Source organism: Eurypyga helias, unplaced genomic scaffold, assembly GCF_000690775.1.
Source record: "Eurypyga helias isolate BGI_N326 unplaced genomic scaffold, ASM69077v1 scaffold1906, whole genome shotgun sequence".
In the NCBI taxonomy this organism is placed as follows: domain Eukaryota; kingdom Metazoa; phylum Chordata; class Aves; order Eurypygiformes; family Eurypygidae; genus Eurypyga; species Eurypyga helias.
In genome coordinates this window covers 19,248-44,233 of record NW_010254424.1, presented here as the reverse complement: position 1 = coordinate 44,233, position 24,986 = coordinate 19,248, and the positions used below count along the sequence as shown (strand labels likewise).

At 42.5% G+C, this 24,986-nt stretch overlaps 1 protein-coding gene across 1 annotated transcript in view; it reads right to left on the bottom strand.

Moving 5' to 3' along the window:
* Positions 1 to 2,904: 2,904 nt before the first annotated feature.
* Positions 2,905 to 24,986, bottom strand: part of OBFC1 (oligonucleotide/oligosaccharide-binding fold containing 1) — a 25,715-nt gene continuing 3,633 nt past the window's right edge. The window contains exons 2-9 of the mRNA XM_010152955.1: positions 23,200 to 23,295; positions 18,674 to 18,745; positions 16,804 to 16,965; positions 15,458 to 15,569; positions 14,543 to 14,705; positions 7,758 to 7,880; positions 7,089 to 7,161; positions 2,905 to 3,062 (exon numbers count right to left, since the gene is read on the bottom strand). Of these exons, the coding sequence (XP_010151257.1) occupies positions 2,905 to 3,062; positions 7,089 to 7,161; positions 7,758 to 7,880; positions 14,543 to 14,705; positions 15,458 to 15,569; positions 16,804 to 16,965; positions 18,674 to 18,745; positions 23,200 to 23,295 (959 nt within the window). The remainder of the gene's footprint in view (positions 3,063 to 7,088; positions 7,162 to 7,757; positions 7,881 to 14,542; positions 14,706 to 15,457; positions 15,570 to 16,803; positions 16,966 to 18,673; positions 18,746 to 23,199; positions 23,296 to 24,986) is intronic.

Genomic DNA, 24,986 nt, shown 5'->3' with positions numbered 1-24,986 from the left:
GGCACAACTATTCCATAGAGTTATTCCGAATTAGAATCTGCAACCGAAATCTAGGCTTCTCCGTTAGTTTTACTTTAAACATTGTCTTGTAAAAACTGTAGGCTCCCTTGTGTTCATACTTCCCGGAGTTAACTCAAGTGAGAAAAACCCCTTTTTCCTGTTCTTGGGGAGCAGTCTCCAGCAGAACATACCCTCAATCTCAAGAGTCCAGCATCGCCAGCAAGGAGCAGCTTATAAACTTCCACGGACAGGTACTTTCTAGAGTAACTTATCCTTCTTTCCTGCTATGAATTCTTCCCACTTCATCTCTGGTGCTTCGCATTTGATCGGTGCTTTCAAAGTGCAACAGGGGCAGAACAGAGGGGGAAGACGCTTTGTGTTGGCATCAACCCTCAGTGTGCAGAAAAGAGGTGGCCAGGGGTTCTGGGCAAACTTTACACACAGAAACGCATCTAAAACACAGGGAGTGCAGGATCAAAGCTGGAGGCAACAGAACACATTATATACTATGTGTACAGCTACCCAAGCTGCAAAGGACAAAGGTATAATCCTATTTTGGTACAAATTCATATTGAAGAGACCCTAAAGAGCAATACGATCTCCAGACTATCTTTTCCACCCAGATTCAGCTGCACAGCACTCCTCCCAAACCTCCTCCAGCCCACACACTTGGCTGACACCCTCAGGAGAACCAGAGTCTTTCTCCCTTATAGCTGAAGAGATCACCTTTCCCAATGAGCTAGCAGTGTTCTTTTAACCCTTTCCCAGAAAAATCAGATTCTTCTACTACAGGACTTCTCAGGAAAATGACCAAGTCAGTCTTTTAAATCAGATGCCGTGCTCCTTCTGTATGGTCCAGAGCACCACATACTTGCCTTAAATATCCTCAAATTCATGGCAAGTAGGCAACTCCTCCATCATCAAACAGTAACATACGGTTCACTCCTGAAGTGAGTCTGAGTTTCGGAATGGCACTTCCAAACTATTTTTTCCATAGACAGCCTTGGTTTTTAAGCATCGCTTCAAACAGATCAGTAATCGGAGCAGGAATTCGAGAAGCAGATCTCCCCTTGTCACCTTTGGAGAAAGGTGGCCAACCAGACCTTTCTGTAGGTGTAAAAGTTGCAGTTCCCCTCAGAACCTGGATTTTTTTCCCTACTTTCCAAATATGTTCAAGGGAAGGGAAGGCAGACAACTTTGAGAATTCTTTCTTAATCCTCTTTTATTCCCTTCAGCACAGGTACATCCTTTCAACACCTGTTCCGGCCCATATAAGGATGTGACTAGAAGGCACCCATCTCAAAAGAGAGCAGCAATGCTAGGAGCAGGGCAGCCTGCAGGGAAACCAACTATGGAGCCCTGCAGCAAGTAGGGAATTTACAGCAAAAGAATGATTCATACATAGTTTTCCACTACAGACAAACGCACTATCTCTTTAAGGCCAGAGTTTTCCACAGGCCTCTGAACGCAAATGCCAAATATTTTGTCATGCCTTTCTCTTAGCCTATATCTCACTGCAGCCAGGGCTTGGAATGAGGCATATAATGTAACAACAAAGCAGAGACCTGGCACGCATGGGGCTACTCACTGGCTTTCCTCAGGCATATGGTTTATTTTTCCCTGCTATGTCAATCCTTATAGGGCTTTACCACTACCTCTGCCTGCCGGGAGCCTGCTATTTCAAATGTTACAGGGAAGGTGCAGAGGAAAGAGGAAGGATACATGCAAACCCTTCTACTCTTTTCAAGTTAAAGGTCTCACCACCACACCATTAATTAAAACAGATTAATTAGACAAGCCCCAGCAGCAGCAAGCCCTCTCCAAGGATTAATACCGAACAGCTCCGGGCTTTGAACTGGAGGATATAACAGAGTTCTGATTATACCCAATTAAACACCCTGCATAGTAACCTTCTTCAGGCCAATGTTATTTCATCAATGTCTTGTGTTCCTCAGCAAACACAGATATGGATAGTGCTCTTCTCCAAAGGTGACAAGGCACAGAAGACTCAAAAAGCAACAAGAAGCACAGAGATTGCAGTGGGTCTTTCTGGCTTTTGTATTTTCTAAAGCATCTGATTGATGGTTTAGCATTAGTGATGTAGGGAGCTATTTAAAAATGAACAGCAAAACGATGGCCGATTTTGGAATTCTGTTCAGAACAGAATCCACAACACCATGCATCAGTAGTGCACATGGTAGCCAGGGAAATCCAGGCAGGCTTAACAAGCTGCGGGCAAGGTTGCAGGATGGGGACGGGATGCAGGACCCCATTCCTGAATATTACTTTTCAGAGAAAAGTGAGGACTGCTTTGGGAGTGGGAAAGCTGTGCACATTCAGGAATACGTATTTACAGACACGGGTACACCAGCACTGCCAGGAAGGACAGGCAAATCCTTTGTTTGCTTGCTTGCATGTATTTTCTCTAGCTATTATAAAGAATACATAAAAAGAAACATCCAGTTATTACCATACGGAAAAATCACATGATCAGTCTCTAAGCCAGAAAAATGAGTCCTGGCGTGACCAGTGCTGTGAACAGTGCTCTTCAGCAGTGACTTTTCTTTAGGGCTCACTGGGTGTAAATGTGAGGAGTGCCCTGTCACAGCTCACTGCAGGGGAAGAGCCCAGCTTCTTTTCCAGCTCCCCTGCTGCATTAGGATGTCCAGAATCAGTTTGCTACAACTTTCACTAGGAATAGCGAGGAAGTCAGCAAAAATATTAAACCAAGTATTTGGGCTACTTCTCTGGAGCTGAACAACAGCATTTGGAGAATCAGAATGCTCTTTTTTCCCCATGTCTACATCAGATCAGACAATAGCAGATTTTCAGGGTCACTCAACCTCTTGTCCTTCCCTCTTTTATCCTGAATGAAGGAGAATGGAAGTTTCTTATCTTCTATCTCTAAAATGCCATATAATATCCTTCCATAGTGCTGACAACATCACTGTTACTCTCCAGCAGTTCCAAGACACGATGCATCACCACTTCAGCCAGAGAGGGGTTGTAGCTCTGCCGAACACAACTCAGGACATGAAGGAAATGACAACCTTTTTCAGCATCTGCAGGGAAAAAAAAAAAAATAAATATGCAGCCAGGCACAGAGGAAAGGCTTCAGTCTAACTGCCTCTTTTTAACTATCATAATCCAGAGCAGTCATGACAAACCCACAGCTGTTGGAGAGGAAGGCCCTAGGTGGTAAAGCAGAGATGTACGTATTCAGAAGGAAGAGATCCAGCCTGTGCCTAGAGTTCTCCAATTACCAACTGTTCCCACAGCCTTTTCTGGGAAGTGTCAGGGCTGTAACACTAGTACTGAGGGTGAAAGATGATCAGTCTTGCAAACTCCAATAGACAGGCCTTACTCAGTACAACCTGATGATGAGGTTAACAACTTAAGGGTACCTCCACTGTCCACCTGTGAATGCCATCCAGTTTCTGCAGCTGCAGAAGAAACCAAATGAAAATCCTTTTGCTCATACCCAACTTCAAAACCGTCTAGAAGAGAAGGAAGGTTCGTGGCCAGCACCTGCAACTGCTTGCCCAATGCTGGCATCTTGTGGAAAAACTGTTACAGTGCAGCTTTCATTCACACAGCAATGTAATCCCACCCCTGCACTTCAGACTGATCAGAAAATTATGTGAGTAGAAAGTCACAGAACTTCAGTATCAAATTTTATCTCCTTTTAAGAGGAATTAACCCTGAAAAAGTACAAGAACAGACATGTAAAAATAATCCGCTTTCCTAGAGGGCAAGCCAGAGACAAAGGTCCTTAATGACTGCAGTATTGCACGCAGCTACTGAGTGCCTGGTGGAACCACCGTTTGAAGATCAGCTGTCCCACTAAACGTTTCCCCCTGACAGACCCTGCAAACCCACTGAACATAAGAGCTGCAGGCTCCCATTCTCACCGAGTACTGAACACAACAGATTTCTTCCTCCTCCAAGGCTAACAAAGCAAAACTAGCATAAACGAGACATCAGCACAAATTACTTTCTTCCTCCTCAGCTCACATGAGATACATTTGAGAAGCGTACTGAGAAATTTCCACATGCCAAGGAGATCCCTATATTTTGTTGTTCCTGCCTTTGGTTTTATTTTTGCCAATCTCCACCCTAGAATTGGCTGAGCCCCAGAATTGACTTAAAAGCTGCTGAGAAAAGTCACAGGTAGGTAGGAGGCAATGCTGAGTACTGGAAAATAAGCAGTTCAGCCTATTAGGCTGTGATTTGGGCAAAGGTATTTCTTTAGAAATCAGTGATCCAGTATGATGAAAGACCTTTGTGGCTGGTAGCCAAAAATGCATCCACCACCCAAGGATGGATAAGCGCAGAGAAGAGAACAATGCCTCCACCTGGCCATAGTGACTGTTGTTGCAAACAAAGTGGGTAGCTGCGTTTTAGATGAGTCGTAGGTTTGTCATAAGAAGGTTAAAGTGCCCATCCCTGATCTACAATAACTTAAGTTATTCTCAATGAACTGGATTAGTGACTCAGGTGTTACCCAACAGTACAATACATACTTCCCTCCCAGATGCTGGTAGAAAATGGCATTTTGGGGTAGCTGCAGGTGTCTACAACCTTTAAGTAACCCAGAAACATGCCCAGTAACCCAACTTTGAAGAAGTACACTGCCTGCAGTGGAGTGATGCTGGCCCTCTTTCATGGACATACTGGGTTCTAGCTTTTGCCCGCCAGCTGAGGTAAGCCTGGCTACGATTAACCACCCTGCCTGACTGCCAGCATCAGAGAAGACAGTTACAGAACTGCTGTTTGCCCACTGTGGACATCTCACACAGCATCCATTTTGACATATTAAATTTAACTTCGAGTGTTTCTATTCTTTTCCTCTATTAGCCTCATCTAAGACTAAAAACCAGAGCAATTTGTCAAAGCAAACAAACAAACAAAAAAGAAACAAACCAATCTGGAGTAAATCTACCATTTTACAGTTCAGTCTGGAGTCAAAACACACTGTCATGCTTTCCTGGCTGTCTAGATAGACCCCCAGTGGCCTCGCATGGGGGCATTTAAGATCAGGCTGTTTTGAATTACAAATGGAGCCAAGGACTAGGACCGTCATGTAGGCGCATCACAGATCAGCCTTTGTGGAGCTCTGACTGGGCACGCTGAAGATTTTTTTATTTGTACAATTGTTCCAGGCAGCTGGGTTGGGCCTGAGAATGTGTCACAACAAAAGCAATGGGGTGAGGTATTGCCTTGGAAACTGGCAGAGAGGTAACTCATTGGAGAGAAGAGTTGGGTTTATCATAAATCAATCTGCCTGTCATGGATGATTAATATCACTCTTACAGGAAAACGAGTAGGAATTTCTTGCAACAAACAAGCAAAAGCCCTTGAGGTATTAGTTCTTGTTTTCTCGCTAGCCAAGGCCAAGCGGGTGGCTGAGACTGCCCGTCCCACCAGCAGAGGGGGGCCGACAGTTACAGCGAGCTCCGTGCTCTTGCATCATTCGGTGACAGTACGATACCCGCAGCACCCTCTTGGCTTTGATTGAAGCTTCTTGCTTTCCTTCTCAACATCTTCTGCTACCAGTGATCAGGACATTGAAATGGTCCTTCTGAAAACTAGCAGAGAGAGAGAGACTGACCTGGAAATTGTCCTCTTTACAATAGGAAACTAAGTAGGTGGAAAGCTTCAAGGAGAACAAGAGGCTCTGTAAAGCAGTTGCTATTTTTAACCTGCTTAGTATGGAAAACATGGCTTTGAGGACTCAGGACTTCTCAAAGTCTTTTCTGTGACTGATCTATGAGTTTCTCTCTGCTGTTGAATCCTCCTGACTGGGAAAAAGAACTTCCCAACCTCTCATGGAGCACAGAGTACCTCACCAGTATGATAATGGACAAGAGGGGAGTTAAACACCAGGCAGTCGCTCATTGCCCTCTGTCAACTGTGTCCAGGTTCTGGCCTTTATAGCGGCACAATTATACTAGAAAATGGGTTCCCAGGAGAACTTCCTGATGTAGAAGATAGGCAGATGAATGATTTGTCATTTACAGAGATTTGTATTTTCTAATTGGATAAAGGACAATAAAACAATGTGCTGTGGCAACTTGTTGCACTGAAACAGCCTCAGGCCCATCTTCACCTGCATGCCCGGTAGGTAACACCTACTCCCTCCATCCCCCAAAGGGACAGAACTTTTACCTCCACCTACAAACCTTGTCTGCAATTGCACCACTGCTTAAGGTAGCCAGCTGAAAACTCACCAATAACACCACTTCACTCAGCCTTTTTTTCACCACAGGAAAACCATCATATACCAGGTCCTACAAGCACTATTATGATAGTATAAGGATATGAGCGATTTAAGATTATATGCCTTACATTCTAGTTAGTCATTTATTCTGTACTAAAGCACATTCTACCCCACAAATAGCTGCACTCCAGCAGCAAGTGATCCCTGCTGACACATTCTGCCCAGTGAATTGAAAGAAACTCTGCAGCAACATACCTGTGTAATTAGCAGACATTCAAGTCAAGCACAATAGGCTTGAGGGACAGGGATAGCCCAGAAGCCATATGAGGTACATGATCTGAAAAGAGGATTTTGTCAGACTAAAATCCCTACTTGCAAAGAACAACCATCTGAGCTCTACCTGAATGTAGAATCTACTGACTTAAGGAATTTTTATTGTTGACTTAATGGAGGCGGGGAATTCACCTTTCCATACGGTCACTTCTGTGTCAACTCCCCTGCAGAAACCCAACTAGCAAGATTTGCTACTTATCCCTAGTGCAAAGCAACAGCTGCTAGGTGCTGACCTAACTTCATTACATTTGGTTCCTCCCAAAATCTCAAAAGATATAGATCTAAGACAATGGCTGCTTATTTCAGATCTGAGAGGTTTGCTTCCTGCTGGGCACACCTGCTCTTTCTCTCTCCATGCTCACAGAAAGCTGCTCTTGCACTCCTGCTTTTAGCTATACTGATTAGCCACACCAGCAACTTAGCTCTGAGTTCAAGGGTAAGGACAAGAAGCACATCTAATTCAGCAGCAGGAGAAGACAATGTCATCAGTGTATCAGCACCAGCTCATCAGAGCCTTGATCACAGTGTTACTTACGCCTCGGTTTTCGACAGTCTTCTTTAATCGCATCAAGAGTCACTTTAAGCAGCTCCTTATCATGGTCAGTCACCTGGAGAAAACAGAAAAAACAGGCAATTTACAGCAGGCTGTTTCACAGTAGATGCCGTGACTGCCAAAACACAATTCAAGGCCATGAAGTATTCTAAACTAACACTGTCATAACTACGGCCTGCACCGTATACTGCCTCCAAGAATAATAATGAATGTTACATCTTCAGTTGTTATTTTCAGTACCATGAGCAGCATCCATGATGTGCCAGAACTCAGAACCCAGAGAAGGGCAACAGACTCAGCAGCCCACCAAGTTTCAACCCACTTCGATAAGAAGAGACCTGTCCCAAGCCTCAGGCTTCAGCGTGCTCAGCTGCACCAACGCCCGGTTTGGTAACCTCGTGAACACAGACTGCGCTTGAGCAGTGGCAGTGCTTCAGTCTGGTGCCGACCTACACAAAGAACAACTCAGGGGGTGATACAGAGGTAAAAGTGTATCAAAAGTGAAATAAGCTGCAGATAACAGCTTATTTTGATAATTTTGAGCAAACAGACAGCACTTGGATGTCCAGCTTTTGTTTCTAACACATTTCTACTCTTTCTGAAAGAAAGTCATACCCCTGATCTCTCTGCAACCACAGCTCAGTTCCTTACATGGTATAAGTCCTTGGAGCTACCAGGTTTCTGGAAAACCACCCCTTTTTCTTGCAGCATCCTTATTGCTTCCTTAAAAACACTGTGAATCCTTTTGGAACTGGAGTCACTTTTTGGCTTCACCTGGATGGGAAGAAAGGAATGAAGCAGATGGTAAGAAATCTCAGCTCAGCTGAAGTTACCAGCAAAAGCTACAGATGCTTTCAAGAGCAAGAGGACTTCAGGGGATTTTGTTGCACATGTTTCTTCATTTAGTAATTCAAGGAATCCAAGCAGTGGGGATTGAATTCCCATCTCCTGGTTCAAAACTCAGGCAGTGTCCAAGAAAAAGGAAGAAACTGGCAAGAACAGTATTTGCTGTCCCTTTAGTTTCCAAATTTTCACACGTTTTGTTCATGCTCTCCAGAGTTTCTCCACAGCCTAATAAAATGAAAGGAGAAAGAGCATGCAAGAAATTAAGACAGGTATATGAGATAAGGGAACAAGGGATTCAGTTTTGAGGGGAGGTGGGAGATGAGTCTCTTGTGAAAGGAGAACAATATGCCTGGAAGTCCGAAACTGAGGGAGGAAGTTATTTAGAACAAAGGGTCTGTGCTTGGGACACATCTAACAAAGTAGGAAGGAAGGAAAGGGGGGGGGGGGGGGGGAAATCAGGGAAAAGCAGTGTTTGTTTGGAAGTAGAGCAGAGCTAAGACAGTGAAATGACAGCTAGGGAAGTGGAAGGAAATAAAGAGTCAGTTGTGGAGAGGATAAAGTATGAGTAGACAAGAGCCAGACAGCAACTTATTCTTCTCCATCTCTCTCTCTCCGTCCTGCTATGTCCTTCATCCTCCCATTTATCTACATAGACTGCTTAAATTCCCCAATTGTTGTTTCCTCATCTGTTGGGAGTACACTGTGCTCCCTGTGGTTTTCTTTGAGAACAGAGCTAAACTGCTTCCCACAGACCAACATGTGGTAACTAGAACCACACCAGAGCAACCAAAGCAAGATTTGCCAAGCCCTTTCTCCAGCTATCCCTGTAAATGCTCCCATCCTGTCCTCAACCAAAGTATCAGACTTGACAAACCTGACTTCACTCACCAGATGCACCCACAGGAGCCTTGGGAGTAAAACAGGCAGCCACCACATACCAGAATGAATTCACACAAAGACGTGAAACAGACACCACAATAGCAATGGAAGAATATCTTTTCACGAAACATTCATTCGATCCCTTTGCAAGTCTAAAGTGAAACTGCGACTGCTCCTAAGACTGGAAGCTGATGTGCCTAGCTGGGAACAGTTCAGAGATCCAATAGGGTTATTAGCATTAGCATGTTTCTCCATCCCCTTCCCTCCAGCTAATCCTCAGTATTTCAGTAGGCCATAATCACATATTCCCCTTTCTCTGCCCCACAACAGCTGTCTTTTTCCTCTCTAATCGACACTCAAATAATTGCCTAATAGTTCAAAACAATTCACACAGAACAATGGCTATTATTCTCGGTTCAGTTCTCTCCTTCTGTTTGGGACTGAAGGACTTCTTCGCCTGAATGTTTGCCTCTCCTCATCCACCACAGCTGTATCAGTTTGGATAACAACAGACACTGCTTCTAGCTACAAACGTGACCACACATCTGGACACCATTCTGATCACAGTGTTAATACCACTATCACGTTTCTCTTCATACTGCTTCTGCTGATGAACCGAAGAAAGAAACATAAAACGGAGCAGGAAGGGTTAAGCGGAGAGTGAGTATTTTCTCATGGAAAAGCACATTCTCATAGCCATATGTAAAGTGAAGAGACTTTGCCTCTCACTCAAAGGCAGTAATAAATCCGCAAGAATCTAAAACTGCTAGCAAAGCAGCCACCTCAAGACTCTGATCAATTTTTAATGTGAAAGTAAACATTTGGGGAGAAAAAAAAGATAAAAATATCTCCAAAGAAACAGGATAATTATTCGGTTTGGCTTAACACTGAGATCCTGTCAGAAAAGGGAGATAATTAAAAACAGACTCTGTGTGAACTGACACACAGCTCAGCCTGGACGGATGCTGAAACAGAATCACTGAGGATGCCTTCACCCAGGCAGCCCCTTGACTTGCAGAGAGGCAGGCTTGGGAGTGAGAAAAGGAATCAGCAGCTTCTACATATCAGCACCCTCTCATACGTGCTGCAGAGTCCCAGGGAAAGGGCTCCATGGCAGAAGGACTGTTCCCGAAGAACAAACGAGGCCTCCTGCCCTCCTCAAGGGCTTCAATATTACCCTGACATGATGGGGAAAGTTTGAGTTTTTTTCCTAGCGTGCTCTAGAACATGTTTCCTCCCCTCCATCCCCCCGAGTAAGGCAACAATTGAAGAGTTTCTTTGTGAACACAATCTAAAAATAACTTAATCTGTTCTTTTGGTCCACTCCAAATACTTCCAGCATCCATCCTGCTAATTCAGAAGTCAATAGTACTTCTTCCCAATACCTTATCGCTTTCTTTTATGCCAAACCAGGGCCTCCTTTCCTCTGGACTTGGATCCCCCCTCCTAGCCAATGACACCTAAGTTTGTCATTTAGTCTACAGAGCAGAAACCTACAGGAGACTGAACGTGGGGCTATACACAGAGAGAAGAAATCTAGGACAATGAAATCCCATGTGATTTCACATCCCTGCTTTACTGAAAGGAGGAGATTGAAAAATGCTTGCATTTCAACAGTTAAAGATGCATGGTAGCTGTTAACGTAGTTCCTTCTGAGTCACAGCTTATTAGCTGTCACTTAACTTTTACACAGCTTTTCATCCAAGAAATGCAGATATTAAGTACTTCAACTGCCGATCCAAAGCACCAGCAAGATTTGAATCTGGATTTTAAATTTACTTCTCACGATGATGACACCCCTTTTTTGCAGTGCCCCCCTTCAGCATGCCATAGTTTCAGGGTGCACAATTTCAGGTTCACTGAAGTGCTGACAGCAGGGGTTCCCCCTCCCACATTAGGTCCTTTTCAAATAAACAAAGCTGTACATCCAAATGCAGGAGCATCCAAAAATCATTCATCACTTTTACAAAACACATTTTCCCCCCTCAGAGAGAGAAGCAGCTATTAAATAACGATTATACCATCACTACCTTCCTTCCCAAGGCCAGCCAAGGACTTTGTAGCAAAGCCAACAGAAGAATTCATATCTCCAGAATTCAGCTGGTATATTAATATATTCCATCTGGTGGGTCTCACACAGCTTAGTGGGCTGGTGCTCTGCAACCAGTTATTCCCAGATCTTTAAGACAAGACAAACTCTATACAATCAGTAACAGGTCAAAGAATGAAGTGGTACAGGAATTAGTCTGTTCCAAACACTGAAAGTATGTAACCTTTGGCTCATTATGAATCACAACACACCCTGATGGTAAGTTTCCTGGTATAACCACACACGTGATTCTGCTCATGGAATTGCCCTTTGCAATTCCTCATGCAATGTTTAATCCTTGGCTTAAACAGGTGACAATTTTAGTAATAGTGATTTTGGACATGTCAGTCCTGAGGTCCTATAATAAGCTTTGCAATATACATATTTAAAGTAGCAGTGAAGCTTCCTCAAGAGGCAGGAAGACAAGCACATAACATCAAGAATGTGTAATGTACCTTCAGTACAATATATACAGTAAGTATGAACAACACTGTAAAACTCCCTGCTTTAACTACTGTCATGGCTGACCTTGAGATAATATTCACATCAGGAGAAGTACAAACAGCAGAGTCCGGAAAGCACAACCCAAGTTATGTGTCCAAGCTAGTGACATACACAGACTGGAATGGTAATACTACAATAGCACAGACTATAGCTTATGCATGGAAGAAGTGCATAAAAATGGTTAATCAAGACTGACTGGTTGCAAGTCATATTTAATCCAGTTGAGAAACTGGATGAATCAAGTTCACATGCAGTTTTCTTTAAAAAAAAAAAAAAAAAAGAAGAAAAGAAAAGAAAAAAGAAAGAAGGAACCAAAGGCTTGTGCATTTGCCAAACATAATTGCCTAAGCCCAGCAAGTAAACCCTTTGGGTTCCCTAAGCACAAGATTACTTGTTCTGGTTTTTTTAATTTGCAGTCTTCCCTGTGGTACCCACCCTTCCAGTCTCAAAAAGTCATTTGTTTTAAGGGCCAAGGGAAAGGCTACAGCTCAGAGGGGGCACTGGTTATGTGAAATAAAGCTCCACTGGTTTTAAAAATCATAACAGATTTGCTGATTTTTAATTATTTTTTAAAAACACCAAGCCTTCCAATTCTCTTACCCAAATAAAACTCTAAAAACTATAAAACTAAATGTTCCCCAGTATATGTCAGAGCAGAAGGACATGATCTGAGTTCTGCCATGTGCATCTTCTACACAGAAATTTATTCTGGAGAAGCAGAAGAATGCACTGCTGGGGAGCCATTAGGACTGGCACTAGGTATGTGGGACATGTATGGGATGTGGACAGGGCTCACGTACGGCAATGCTGAAAAGGAACAGAGAGATGCTGCCTACCTCAAGCTATCCCAGCTACCTCCTTCCACCTTCACTCCCTGCTCTGCTCCGCTGCCAGTCACTCCACAGCAGCTCACCACCTCCCTGGAGAAAATATTCCAAGGGTAGATACACTCCCACTAAGATGAACACTATATGCAAGTACTTTAAAAGTTGGGAGAGACATGAAGGGGGTGCAGCACATATCCTCGGATCACAGAGAAAGGAAGAGAGAGGCAAGAAAAAGTTTAACAGCAATTGTGTTTTAGAACACTGGAATCCACGTAAAAACCTAAGTTGCACATCAAAATAACTCATCCTTTCAGATCCAGAAAAAGCACAAGTGAACAAGCGTGTACATTGCAGTGTGGCCTCATTAGTTTGGTCCCCTCAGCTAGCTCCTGCCTTGCCAAATAAGCATGAAATAACATTGTTCCACATTAGCAGCTTCCTTTACCCTTATGGTTTGAGGGCAATGCAAAACAGAAGACTACAGATGGGAAAAGAAAGGAAGAGGGAGAGAATTCAGATTTTTACACTTATTTTTATGGATCAAACTGGGTACTTGACCCTTTGCCAATTATGAGCATTGAAACCTTCGAGAGACAGAGCAGAGAAACAACAAAATGCATTTCCAGAGCATTACTCAAGTGCTCTTCCTAAGGCATTCAGGTCACTTGACAACTGCAGGTTATTTCTTATGCAAATATATGTAAGCCTCTTTGCAAGGAATTAATACCAAAGGGCAACAGGGAGAACTGCAATTTCTAAATAAGCATGTGTGCCCAAATTCCTGGGACATATACTCACACCCTTGCATCATGGTCAGGAGCAACTATTAATTATTTTGGTAGCTCTTCATGCTTGCTAACAACACTGATGTTACATTGTTTTTTTGGTTTGGTTGGGATTTTTTTCTTCTTTTTGTGTGTTTATGTTTTGTTCTACTTTAAATGGCTTTGCAAGTTATTCATCTTGATCTTTCTATAAGTGTTGAAACTTCAGAGATGAAAGTTTCCAGTATCAGTCACAATGACCACTACTTCCCTAATATAAAGTGTTTGGGAACTTCTAATACTGTTCCAGCTAGTTTAGAAAAAAATACCCTGTCCTGTGTTAGGTATTTTAGTATTAAACTTCTCTGTCAAAAACAAGAGTAGCTCCTGTTATGGTTTATATCCATGCTTGCTTTACAGCAAGCAACAAAATGCCTGTAACAAAAATAAAAGACACAGTTATCAAGAAGCAGATGAACTAGGCTAACGAGAATAGTCACTTTTCACTATTATTTGACCTCACCTACAAGAAACGGCATTTTGTGGGGTTTTTTTGGTTTTGTTTGTGTGGCTGGTTGGTTTTTAAGAATTAAACAAACGTCAGATGTTAAGATAACATAGCACTTAACTTTACAGTTCATCTCAGAATCAGGCAGTGAAAATGACTGCCATGGACTTATTTCTCTACAGAAACCCCAAAAGTAAACAAGTGAGTCACAATACATTAGTTGAAGTTTCAGTTGCCATTGGTAACATGGTAAAAGCCATAACTGTTACTTTTGCAGAAATCTACCACTTCACACCAGTTGAGAATCTGGTTTGTAATTTATCCAAATAACACAGAGCAACATAAAGCCATTTTACAATATGTTTTTTTGTTCTATTTCCCATTCTGCAGTTGATGAAGCGCATACTAGCTCACTGGAAAGTTTCTTAACAGTTTGGTTACATGCAGCTGTATGTAAACTGATTTCATTTACAACCCACCTTCTGCTCCTTTCAATCATGGCCTTTCACAGCTAGGGATTTCCCACAAGAGAAACACGTAGCAGGAAGGACCGTCCATCCACGTGTTACAACCTCCTTTTGAAAGCTACATCTCGGTTAATATACTGAGCTTCAAATGAGAAACAAGACAAAGACTTTGTGCTCCCTTCTTCTGATCAAATTCAGGATCTCGAATACCCATCCCAAAACAGCTCAAGCACCTTAAAGGGATATTCTATTCCGATACTTCCACTATTTACAGAGCTAAGCAAGTTAGTGCCTGTTGCAGACTGAGGTTGCTCAGCCCTCATACAAGATCACCCTTAGCGGAACTTTCATGTGGCTCTCTGCAGTCCAGTGACAAGGTTTCCTCAAGCTTTGTAAATAACTCATGCATACAGCTAAAGCACTTGCGGTTTTTTAATCCTTTGAAGGCACCAGTCTCTCACCTGGTGCTTTATGGCTTGAAAAGAGTACCTGGTATTATTACTTCCTCCGCCCCCCCAAAAAACCCACCTAGAACCAGTTCCATTCACTCACCTCCTGACAGCTGGGACTGGGTAGGTGCACAGTAGCCAGTGACACCAGAGTATCAATTGTTTCCAACTCCTGTTGGTAAAAGGTCTGAATTTTGTTTTCTATTAGAAAGCCTTTCACTTTTTCATGCAGCATACTGATGGAGAAATGCTGACCCTCCAGGCCACTACAAAGAAATACAGATGGTGTCAAAAGCCAAGAAATGTTACTAACATTTTTTAGAACAATTGCCTAAAGTTAGCCTGCTAGACTGGTTTTCAAAGGTCAAAAGGTATTTTACTGTCCTTAAAAACATCTGAATTTAAACCGTAATTATACCAGACCATTTTTATGTGCAATAAACATCCAACCATCCATTGCTCTTCAATCACTTGCTGTAACAGTGTTGTGCTTTTACGATCTGCAATCTATGCATCCACACTGCATGCATCAGACCTGCCAATAAGCACCCGGCTGCCCTTGAACTGAATTCTGAGGGAATGGGTGTTGGCTCCCTTTATTGAGGTTATGCATTTGTGATTCGACAACGACACGGGCAGCAGAAGTTGAGAAAATTTCGATGGAATAGCTCCAAAATCATGCGAGGATACTCCACCTAATCTGTTGACCTTACCCCCAAATCTTGCTCCAAACCCCAGCTTTCTTTACTAGATGCAAGAGGTCTCTACACAGTATTTTGTTAACTACCTAATATTCACTTTGGTTCAGCATTATATTTCTTTCCTCAGATTACAGACAAGTATCTCATCTGTATGGACCATCAATTATTTTGGAGAAAAGCAGGCTGCTACTGCATGCTTGCTTGTGCAGAGTCTAAATCAGAGTGGAGCCCCGTTCTTTCTCCACAGTTATTACAGTAACAAATAAACAACAAGATCCCACACTTTGCAGTATCCAGACTGGTCCTGGTGCATTTACCTCTGTCCCTCCTCGGGGCCTTGGAAAGGTTTATCATAAACTTCTCTATACAGGCAGGGAAGCTCCAGCATTCTTGAAATCTGCACATCACACAGGGGATCATCCACTTTATCTGGAGTAGCAGAAAGAACACACATGGCCAGAATTGACATACCAACCTTTTAAGCAGGCATACCTGAGGCAGCACAACAGAGCTTCACATGACAGTATTAAATTGGCAATTTTTGTTCACTGTTGTTTTCTTAGAAACAAAACCACAAAGGCCACTCCTGCTTTTACAGTTTACAAGGAGGTAAATGACCTGCTGTGCTGCACTGCAGATGTTGTTTTTGTCTGACAACTTATTTAACTGGAATTTATGATCTCTATTTTACCTTTCAGCAGTCTTTATCCATTAGATGAAGTTAACACAGTACTATTTGGGCCAAAGTGAAAGCTGTTTGAATTGCATGGCTCTCCTTTAACGAAACAATGGTATTATTACCAACTCTTGAATGGGTTATGTATTCATAAATCTTCTGTTTGGAAGGAGGGTTGAATCTTTGCTCAGATTTTCAGTAGAGCTGAAAAATCTACAGATTTTCTCTCTGAGCTACACAGGGTTTTTAAAAGAGGGTCTTCCCCACACCAAAGGAATCATTTCAGTATTGTCTCTGAAAGACTTCACTGGGGAAAACTAACTCTTTCACAGCAGCACAGACACAGAGAAGTTATGTAAGCGGAAGCTCCTAGGGTGTAAACAGTGGTCTGCAGCTCTGCCCAAAGAGCCGTCAGATAGCGAGGCAGCAACTGTGTGCACAGCTGCGACTGAGCAACCGAAGTTGAGGAACGCTTCGCAGTCGTTCTGCAGAGCCAGAGAGTTTAGAACCTGGGCTTCAGAGGAAAAAGTGCCCATAGGCTGCTGTCTGCCTGTGGAATGGGTTATACAGGCTGCGACAAACAGCAACCGTTTCTCAAAGCAGCTAATGCCCTTGACGAAGTGTGACATAAAAGGTCACCAACTCCCTTCCAGGGGCTTTGGGTGTTCTACTGCAGCAAAAAGACAACTGAAGAACAAGTCACTCTCACAGCCACCCAACCGCAGTACCTGCACAGCATTCTTGTGTATGCATGTTGGTCTTTTTTTAATGCCTCATTTACAGGCAATCTAATCCCAGCCATGAAGTAGTGTGTTTTCTAACCTTACACTGCTAAAATTGAAATGAAGACGTACAGATGAAAACCTCTTTAGAGACATGAAATGCCAGAAAATAAAGTAGAAATCATTCAGTGGAGTACATGCAGCTTAACTCTTCTCACAAATGCAGACACCCAAGTCACGTGTGTCACAGATCCATAACACTCACAAAAACACGAAGCCTGAATTTCTCTTTGTTGCCTGTAGGTTCGGATGTGACCTCTGACCCTGACAACATCCCCGATCTCCAGCTTGGTTTTCTGGCTCACTATTTCTTGGAGTTTCTTCATCTGTTCAAGTACAGTAAGACTGTTGGGTGTGCTTGGACGGCCTGTAAGAAGTGAGGGAAAGGGGATCAGGCATTAAGGCCAAGAGGACTGACCTTTTGCATTCATCCAAACACCTAAGCATCACAGGAGCCACACTGCTAAAAACACGGGGTAAGGTCCCAGGTAACAAGTATCCTGGGTAGCAAAACTTTTGGGTGACAAAGTTAGTTTACAGTATTACATTTATTTAAACAGCTCACTGGAGAAAGTGTAAAAGAGAGGAGATACAGACCACTGAAAATGTCAGAGGTGGGTTGCAAAATTGAAACATCAATTTGAAATTGGCTTTGTCATGCTATGATGGATGAGAGGGGAAAAGAAAGGTCAGCTGAACTTTTTACATAAAAGAAGAAGCAGTCGTCTGAGGTGGGGCAGAAGTATTCCTGTAATGCAATTTGATGTCTACACTGAAGTGAATGCAACTCGACAGAACTTCACATTTACCCAACACACCTCTGCAAGAGAGTAAATCCTTCATAACTTAAAACCTGATAAATGATGCGAGTATCTCTGATCACAGTTATGAAAGGCTGGAAGAAGGTTTCCTGTGCCCGCCAGGAGTTGTTTTCTTTAGCAGGTACAAACAAATTAATTTCCATTAATAACATAGTGTCCGTTCAAGCACCCCTGATGTACATATGAAATAATAACACAATGATGAAACAGGCATTCTGTGTCCTCGTTCTATTTCAAGCAGTATTCCATGCAACTCCTTTAATGAATTTAAGTTCCTCATAAAAACCTGACTTGATTGTGGGTTCCCATTATTTTTTTGGAAAGCTGTGCCACATCACCTCTCTAAGTGAGAGCTGTCTTCTAGATTCCAGTTGCAACCATTTACACTTGTTATATCATTGTTAAATGTAAGCAAGCAAGAATTATCTGTCTGTATATTCAAGCTTGTTCCACAGACAGAGTTTTTAACTTTGATATCAAGCTTTCTTTTCCCCATTGTACACGTATGTAACCCTAACAGTGGCAGATGATCCTAGTAATGCTTATTTCAATGGGATTTGATCAGCTCCATATCAGGGCTGTCAATCTAAAACATGAGCTGTCAAGAAGGTCCAAAGCAGAATGTATTCCATACTTTGATCGACGAGAAATGGTGGGGAAAAAGGCAAAGAGAAAGAAGCAAGTTCTTCTGTTACTGAGTGCAATAACAGAGTCACTTCAAATGCACAATTTCTGCATACTTAGAACTTTCCCAAATAGTAAAAGACTGCTGGCATCCTCCCACTGTATTTCAAGCTACTTTTGAGTTCATCACTGACAGTAAATGCATGAGCAGGAGAACATGAATGCAGAGAAAAGATGAATCCTGGAACCTGTATCACAAGGGCGGGAAGGGACTGACTTTGGAAACAGCAGCTGTGGCATGTGGCACATTTCCAGCATAGTTCCTCAATAGACAAAGTCACAAAAAGAGCCTCAGGAAGAGGATTCTCTGAACAGTGCCACAGTATGGAACTGAAATACCGTATTACTCAGATAAAGAAATGCATGATAGGTCATAATGTGACGGTTTTAGAGGCATCACCATTGGATACAACACAAAGTAATACAAAACTCCCAAAGTGGCCCAGGCTGTAGGAAGCGATAGTTTAAAATTATAATTCGCTCTTCTGCAAGTTTGATCATTTACTACATTATGTAAGAAAAACATAAGCAAAACTGTACAGTCAAAAGAAGAATTATTCAATAAATTACCTGATAAAGATGTTTCTGTTACCATGGGATTTTTCCAGCAGATGCAATTTATAACTCCAGTACTGTCATCCACTGTAAAAAGCAAAAAAGTTTCAAGAAATTAAGATACATAGATATGTAAGGAAGTGATTGCCAAGGATATCTCATTCCAACCAGTCTGAAAGGGAAAGTGGGCATTCAACCCCTGCATATACCTCTGAAAAAATCTCCACAGTTGTTTCGGTCACAGAAGTAGCTCAGCACCAGATACCATGCTTATGTACATGGCCAGTAAAGTAACAGGCACATTCTCAGGAAAAGATTGAGCACTAATTTCAACTATGAAGCTTCAATATATGTATTGGAAACTGAAGAGGTTTAATCTCATTGACAAGGTCAGAAGAATCAGTGTTGAAAGCTGAAACCAGATAAATTAAAATAGGAAACCGGGCACAACACACAGGAACACAGTGAGAAAACCACACTTCAGCACTGGGGACTACAGCCACGTGACCTGACCAGCAGCGCTGCTACAGCCAGCTGCATTGCTTTCCACACCAGTACCGTACACAGAGTCTGCTGGCCGCTCCCGTGTGAGCAGATGTTCTGGAGAGCAGAAAGGCAGCCCCTCTACCCAGGAAGGACAGCAGACAGCACACGCTTGTGGTTCTGCTCTAGGCCAAGAATTCCCAACTTAAAGTACACATACTGGTGGCACACAAGTCACTTCCGTTTCTGAAAACGCTTAACACCTTCTCCTGAGCGTGGCAACCATCAAACCTTTCCTGTTTTGCTAGTACCCAATAAAAATACATTTTGCTCCAGGCACTGCACTGTCAAGGGCAGCAGAAAATGAGAGAAGCCAAAGGAAACTCAAAAGCTATCAAAATAATCAACTGTTCTAGAGATCGAGAGACTGTATATAAGATAGCATGTCCAACAAACACTCTGAATAAAGAGGCACTAAACAACTGCCAAATCACAGCAAGGATCACATTTCATGCCCAGCTAACGCTCCAAGCACCTTACTCCTAGCCATCTCCAAGACTGAGCTTTCAGTCTTCACAAATTGGAACCTGTAATTTTCTTCTGCTCCTTAAATCGGATCCATGACTACAAAAAAAAAAAAAATCACACCACTGTTTACCAGGAAGGTACTGACTGATACCTGCAGTCGTTTCCTCTGGGAACCATAGCATCAAAGCAAAATGCCTTTGTACTGTCTCAACGCTTTTGAAACAATCTCCCTACTTGGGGGGGTCCAATTTCAAGTCATTGTCTTGCCTTCCTGTTTCCCAGTAGCTCAGTTGCACATTCCCGATAACAAACATGCAGCATTTATAAGATGCAGGCAATTCCAAATTCCATCACAAAAGTATGCTCATCTCAATGCTCTCCCCCCCTTTCCCGCTGCTGCCCCTAACTCTTTCAGCAGCTTTAATTTTGTACAAGAGCACTGATAATGACCTAGCTGGTAGGGCTTCCTCTCCTTGGTGTAGGCAAAAAGGAGCTGCTTTAGTAGGAGTCGGAGCCCACCTACACCACACCAACCCATTAATGCAAGCCAGCAATGGCAATACGAAACACAGCAGATGACTTTTCACTGTTACGCTACTGCAGCTTCGAGATGTTCCAGCTTGTGACTGGCTCTGGTGCGCCAACTGCGACAGATACGCTTCCTAAGAAGGGCTTAGGAACAAAACAAACGAGATTTAAGGATTAGGAGCCCAGAGGACTCCTCATCAATGCAAGGGCTGGAAATGGAGAAACCAACCTGGTCTTGACCACAATGAGAATCTGGCAGCAGAGCAAGGCTCTGAAACCAAGTTTTCCCAGTTCACAATTAAAAGCTTTGAGCAAAAGGCAAATAATTCCTGAAGCACAGATGAATGAAAACTCTTGCAATTGTATTCTAATTAGACAGGAGAATATTAATCTATGTTAAGTGCATTCAAAGGGTCTACAAGCTTTGAAAACTTCCTGTGCTCCCTGTGCCGCCCTTCCTCATCTCCTTAGGTTTTAAATTTTTGTTTGGTTGCTTTTTTGTGGGTTTGTTTTTGAGGTTTTTCTGATTTGTTTTATTCGCATTTGGTTTTTTTGGACTCTTGCATCAACTATCGGAGGAGTAGCATTCTCAAAGTTACCTGGTGAATGGGACAACTGTGTTCCTTTTTATTTCTTCACAACAAAAAGGGTATCATTCCTGTAGGGCCTGTGTGAGCCCACAGAGGTTTTCTGCATGTTTGTTTTTAAGACAAGTGCTTTTCAGCCTTTCAAAGCACTTCATCTGATAATATTTGGGTTTGTTAAAAAAAGAGGTCAGAAGGGTGCATTAGCTAAAATATTAGCTACACTTTAATTAGATACCCTTCTCCTAATTGATCATAAGAGCCGCAAAAAGACAATCAGAAAAACACATCAAAAGGAGGTTTTTCACAGCACGGGGATTTGTTGTTTTGTTTGTATGTTTGGGGGTGGGGTTGGTGTTGTTTTTATTTTGGTTTGATTGGGTTGGGTTTGTTGGTTGGTTTGTTTGTTTGTGTTTTTTTAACCAGAAAAGGGTCAATCCCCCCTCTTTTTTATAATTATTTTGTTACTAGTTCTGCCTGCATGGTTTTAGCACTTCAAGGACCTAAGATTCTCTTAAAATGCGGAGTGTATCTTCTGAAGTAGAGAGATAGGAAATGGGGGGAGGAGACAGTGGCAGTGACACAAAGACATCTCAGTTCTCCATCAGAGAAAACATACAAAAGCGGAATTGCTTTGTAAGTCTCTTTTAAGCAGATGGAAAGTGAGCAAGTACTGAGCAGTGTGTGGCACTCCAACTGATGCAACGCCTGCTCTGTGACTCACCCACCAGGGTCTGTAGAACTGAGAGATGCAAGAAGTTACAAGCCTGAGAAGTTACGATTTTACGCTGGTGGAGTCAGCCTGCCTGAAAGGGAGGGCAGGCTGGGGAGGGGCACCCTGGCAGGTAGCCTGGAAGCTCAAAACAGGAACTGCAGAACAAAGAGTGGAGTTGGATGCGCAAGGACAGCAGGAAGCAGGCTCACCAAGAGCCGTACTTAAAGGTCAGCTGATCTAACACTAAGGCCTTAGTTCCCCTACTCTGCAGTTTCTTTCTGTTGTTCCATTTTCTGCCCTCATCAAACATTTCCAACTACTTTATATCCAGTTTAATGCTGAGAGCAGCATGAGAAACCCTTGCCCGCAGAACTGTTCTTGCCTTGGTCATTTTGATTCTGTCCTCCTCTGTTCTCATGAAATAACTGCATTTGCATACTAGTGCAACAAAAGAAAAATAGCTGATGTTCAATTTGTGTTTCAACACTTGATTACATCATCAATTACCTCTCGCCTCTTAACCTAGGTGCTTGTTTAGCCTGTGCTACTTCAAGTGCCAGAGAAACATGTGCTTCAAAATATTCACTGTCAACTCATTATTTAGCATAATGGCAGAGTAATAACAATCGTCCAGAAATTAGACTTGAAAAAAAAATCCAGAAAACATCCACTCTAAGAAACTTGCAGGGCCATTTCTATAGAGCAGAGAGTCAACTCCCAGCGGCCGCACCCAGTGCAGGGTATGCTATATGCACCAGCAGTTAATGCTACTCTGCAGCAATATGATGCAACTAGAGGTGTTGTGGGAGCTGGGACTTGGTTCAAGTTGTCAATTGTGTCTTCACAATACTCCTGTGAGTCAGGGAATTGCTGCTGTCTCAATTTCCTAAGCGAGGGAATTGGGTAAGAAGAGGCTTCATCAGGTGGAAAACCATGGCAGAAGATGACACTGGACATAAGCCCTTCAAGCGCTTCAAGAGGATCTACACATTTGGCTCCCCCTTCCTACTGTGAGATGACCTCCCCCACCTTTTGAAACTTGCCACATCACCACTGCTCCACTCTGGTTTATCTTGAGATGAAAAAGACAGCTGAACAAAATGACAATCAGATGTTTTCATGTTAATAAAATAGCCTGAGTATTGGGAAAACCAAGAGGGAGGAGACCACTCCCAGCTGGCGTTGGCAGGGACTGGTACTATGATGCTTCAGTTAGATTTGCTAGGGCGCTAACACATCTAAATATAAACATACTGCTGACTGCTATTAAAAGCTGGCTCCAAGATACGACAAAACATACAAAAAGTCAGAAGGGATTTCTAAGGTTCAAAAAAGGAAGTAGTAACTTCCCATTTGCAGGCACCGTTAAATCCGTTTATATCTGACCAAAGGAACTGAACAGATAGGAGAGGAAGATGGTGAAGTCCAGTGGCAAAGCAATAATCAAAAGTAAGATTCGCTAGATGACCCCAAATGAATCAGTTACTCTGCTTTAACTGTTTGTTTCCCTGCTTTTGTGGAGATAAACAGTAGCTTCCCTAAGTTTGCTAAGTCATCTGAGCTGCAGATACACATTATATTAGGGTAAGAGCACAGTGGTTTCAAGAACAGACAATGATCAAATAAGACAACCTTAAAGTTCCAACAGTAACTAAGATTAGAAGGCTAATAAGTGCAAGAAGAAAGAAACAAACTTTTCTTACCTCCATAATTATAAAAGGCATCCCGCTCTTTTGTCTGAACCACTATCCCGACAACATCCACCTGTCTGACTGGATGCCCGTTATAAAAGAATATACCTAGACACAGAATAATCTTGGTAAGTGTAAATACATATTTATTTCAACATCCTACCCTACCTAGTCACATTTGTCAGTAAAAAACCAGACTTCCTTACATATTTAATGTGTCTCAAATTATATCTATGCCTACTCACATGAAAAAATCCCTTGGACCAGTGAGGTCTGGGAACACTAGAAGGAAGAATTATCAGCTCTACCTAGGACACCAAAGCTTGCTTTTGTAGTGTCAGAACTTTATTAACCTCTTGTTTTCTTGCACATTTGGATCTGACAGTTTGTTCACTACAGACATTAGGGGTTTTTTTTAGTTGGATTTTTTGTTGTTTCCTTTTGGTTTGCGGTTTTGCAGTGTTTGTTTGGTTGGTTTTTTTCTTTTTTTTTTTTTCTTTTTTTTACATCTTCATCAGGCTTCATAATAAATAATAGAAGACAATGGAAGCAGTTTGAGCTTCTCACAATGCAGCTGCTACTGATGAAGGCAGAGCCTCCAAATGAAAAACAAACATAATTCTATCTTTCATTTCTAAAAGAACAGGAGCCATTGGGGGCAGGAGGAGAGAAACAACCCTCTTAGATTGCAGACTACACACTGCTGTCGAGGTTTAACCACAGCTACCATGCAGCTGCTCGCTCATCTCCCTCCTACCCCAGAGGGACAGGGAGAAGAATCAGTGGAAAAGAGAAGAAAACTCATAGGTTGAGATAAGAACAATTTAATGATGGAAACCAAAAGAAATAATACTAACAATACTAATAACACTAATATTGCTACTAATCATATGTAATGAAAATAATGCTACCACTACTGCTAATAATATGCAACAAAAATAATGGAAAAAAGAACAAACGATACAGCTGCTCACCACCTGCCAACCAATGCCTAGCTGGTCCCTGAGCAATGACAGCCAGACCAAGCCCGAGAGTGAGAGACACACTCCCCCCCGGCCCACTACCCCCAACTTATATACTGAGCATGACGTTTCATGGGATGAACCCTTTGGTCTGTTTGGGCCAGCTGTCCTGGCTGTGTATCCTCTCAGCTTCCTGCAGAGAACAGCTGGGAACACAGGTGTAGTATGAGAAACTGAAAGAGTCCTTGGTTTGATATAAACTTTCCTTAGCAACAACTACAAACAGTAGTATGTTATCAATATTCTTCTCAGCATAACCAAAACATAGCCTCATACCAGCTACTGTGAGGAAAACTAACTCTATCCCAACTAAAACCAGCACAACGATGCAGTCATCCTGGACAGCATCCTGATTTTCAGCTTCTGAAATAATACATTCTAAAAACATCCCTTCAAAACTAGTTTTGTGCATCTATAAAGACGACTTGAATAAGATTAACACGTAAAAACAGGTCCTGGAACCCACGAGGAGTCAGAGCCCAGTGCACGCTGACAGCACTGAGGTTGCCACACGCTGTAAACCCTTACAAGAGTGTGACCAATGTTGTTAACAAACACCAATGTAAACAGCATACACTGAAGCATCACAGTCCACTAGGAGGAGGATTATAGGGTGATAAGCTCCAGATAGATCCTTGGCTGGCTAATTTTCAGTCAATGCATTTTCTGTAAGTTTTGAATACTGTTTCTTTACTGAAATATGCCATCTGGGGTGTGTTCTGAAAACTAGGTAACTCAAGGGACTCAGAAGGGAACATTTGGCTCCATACACTGTAG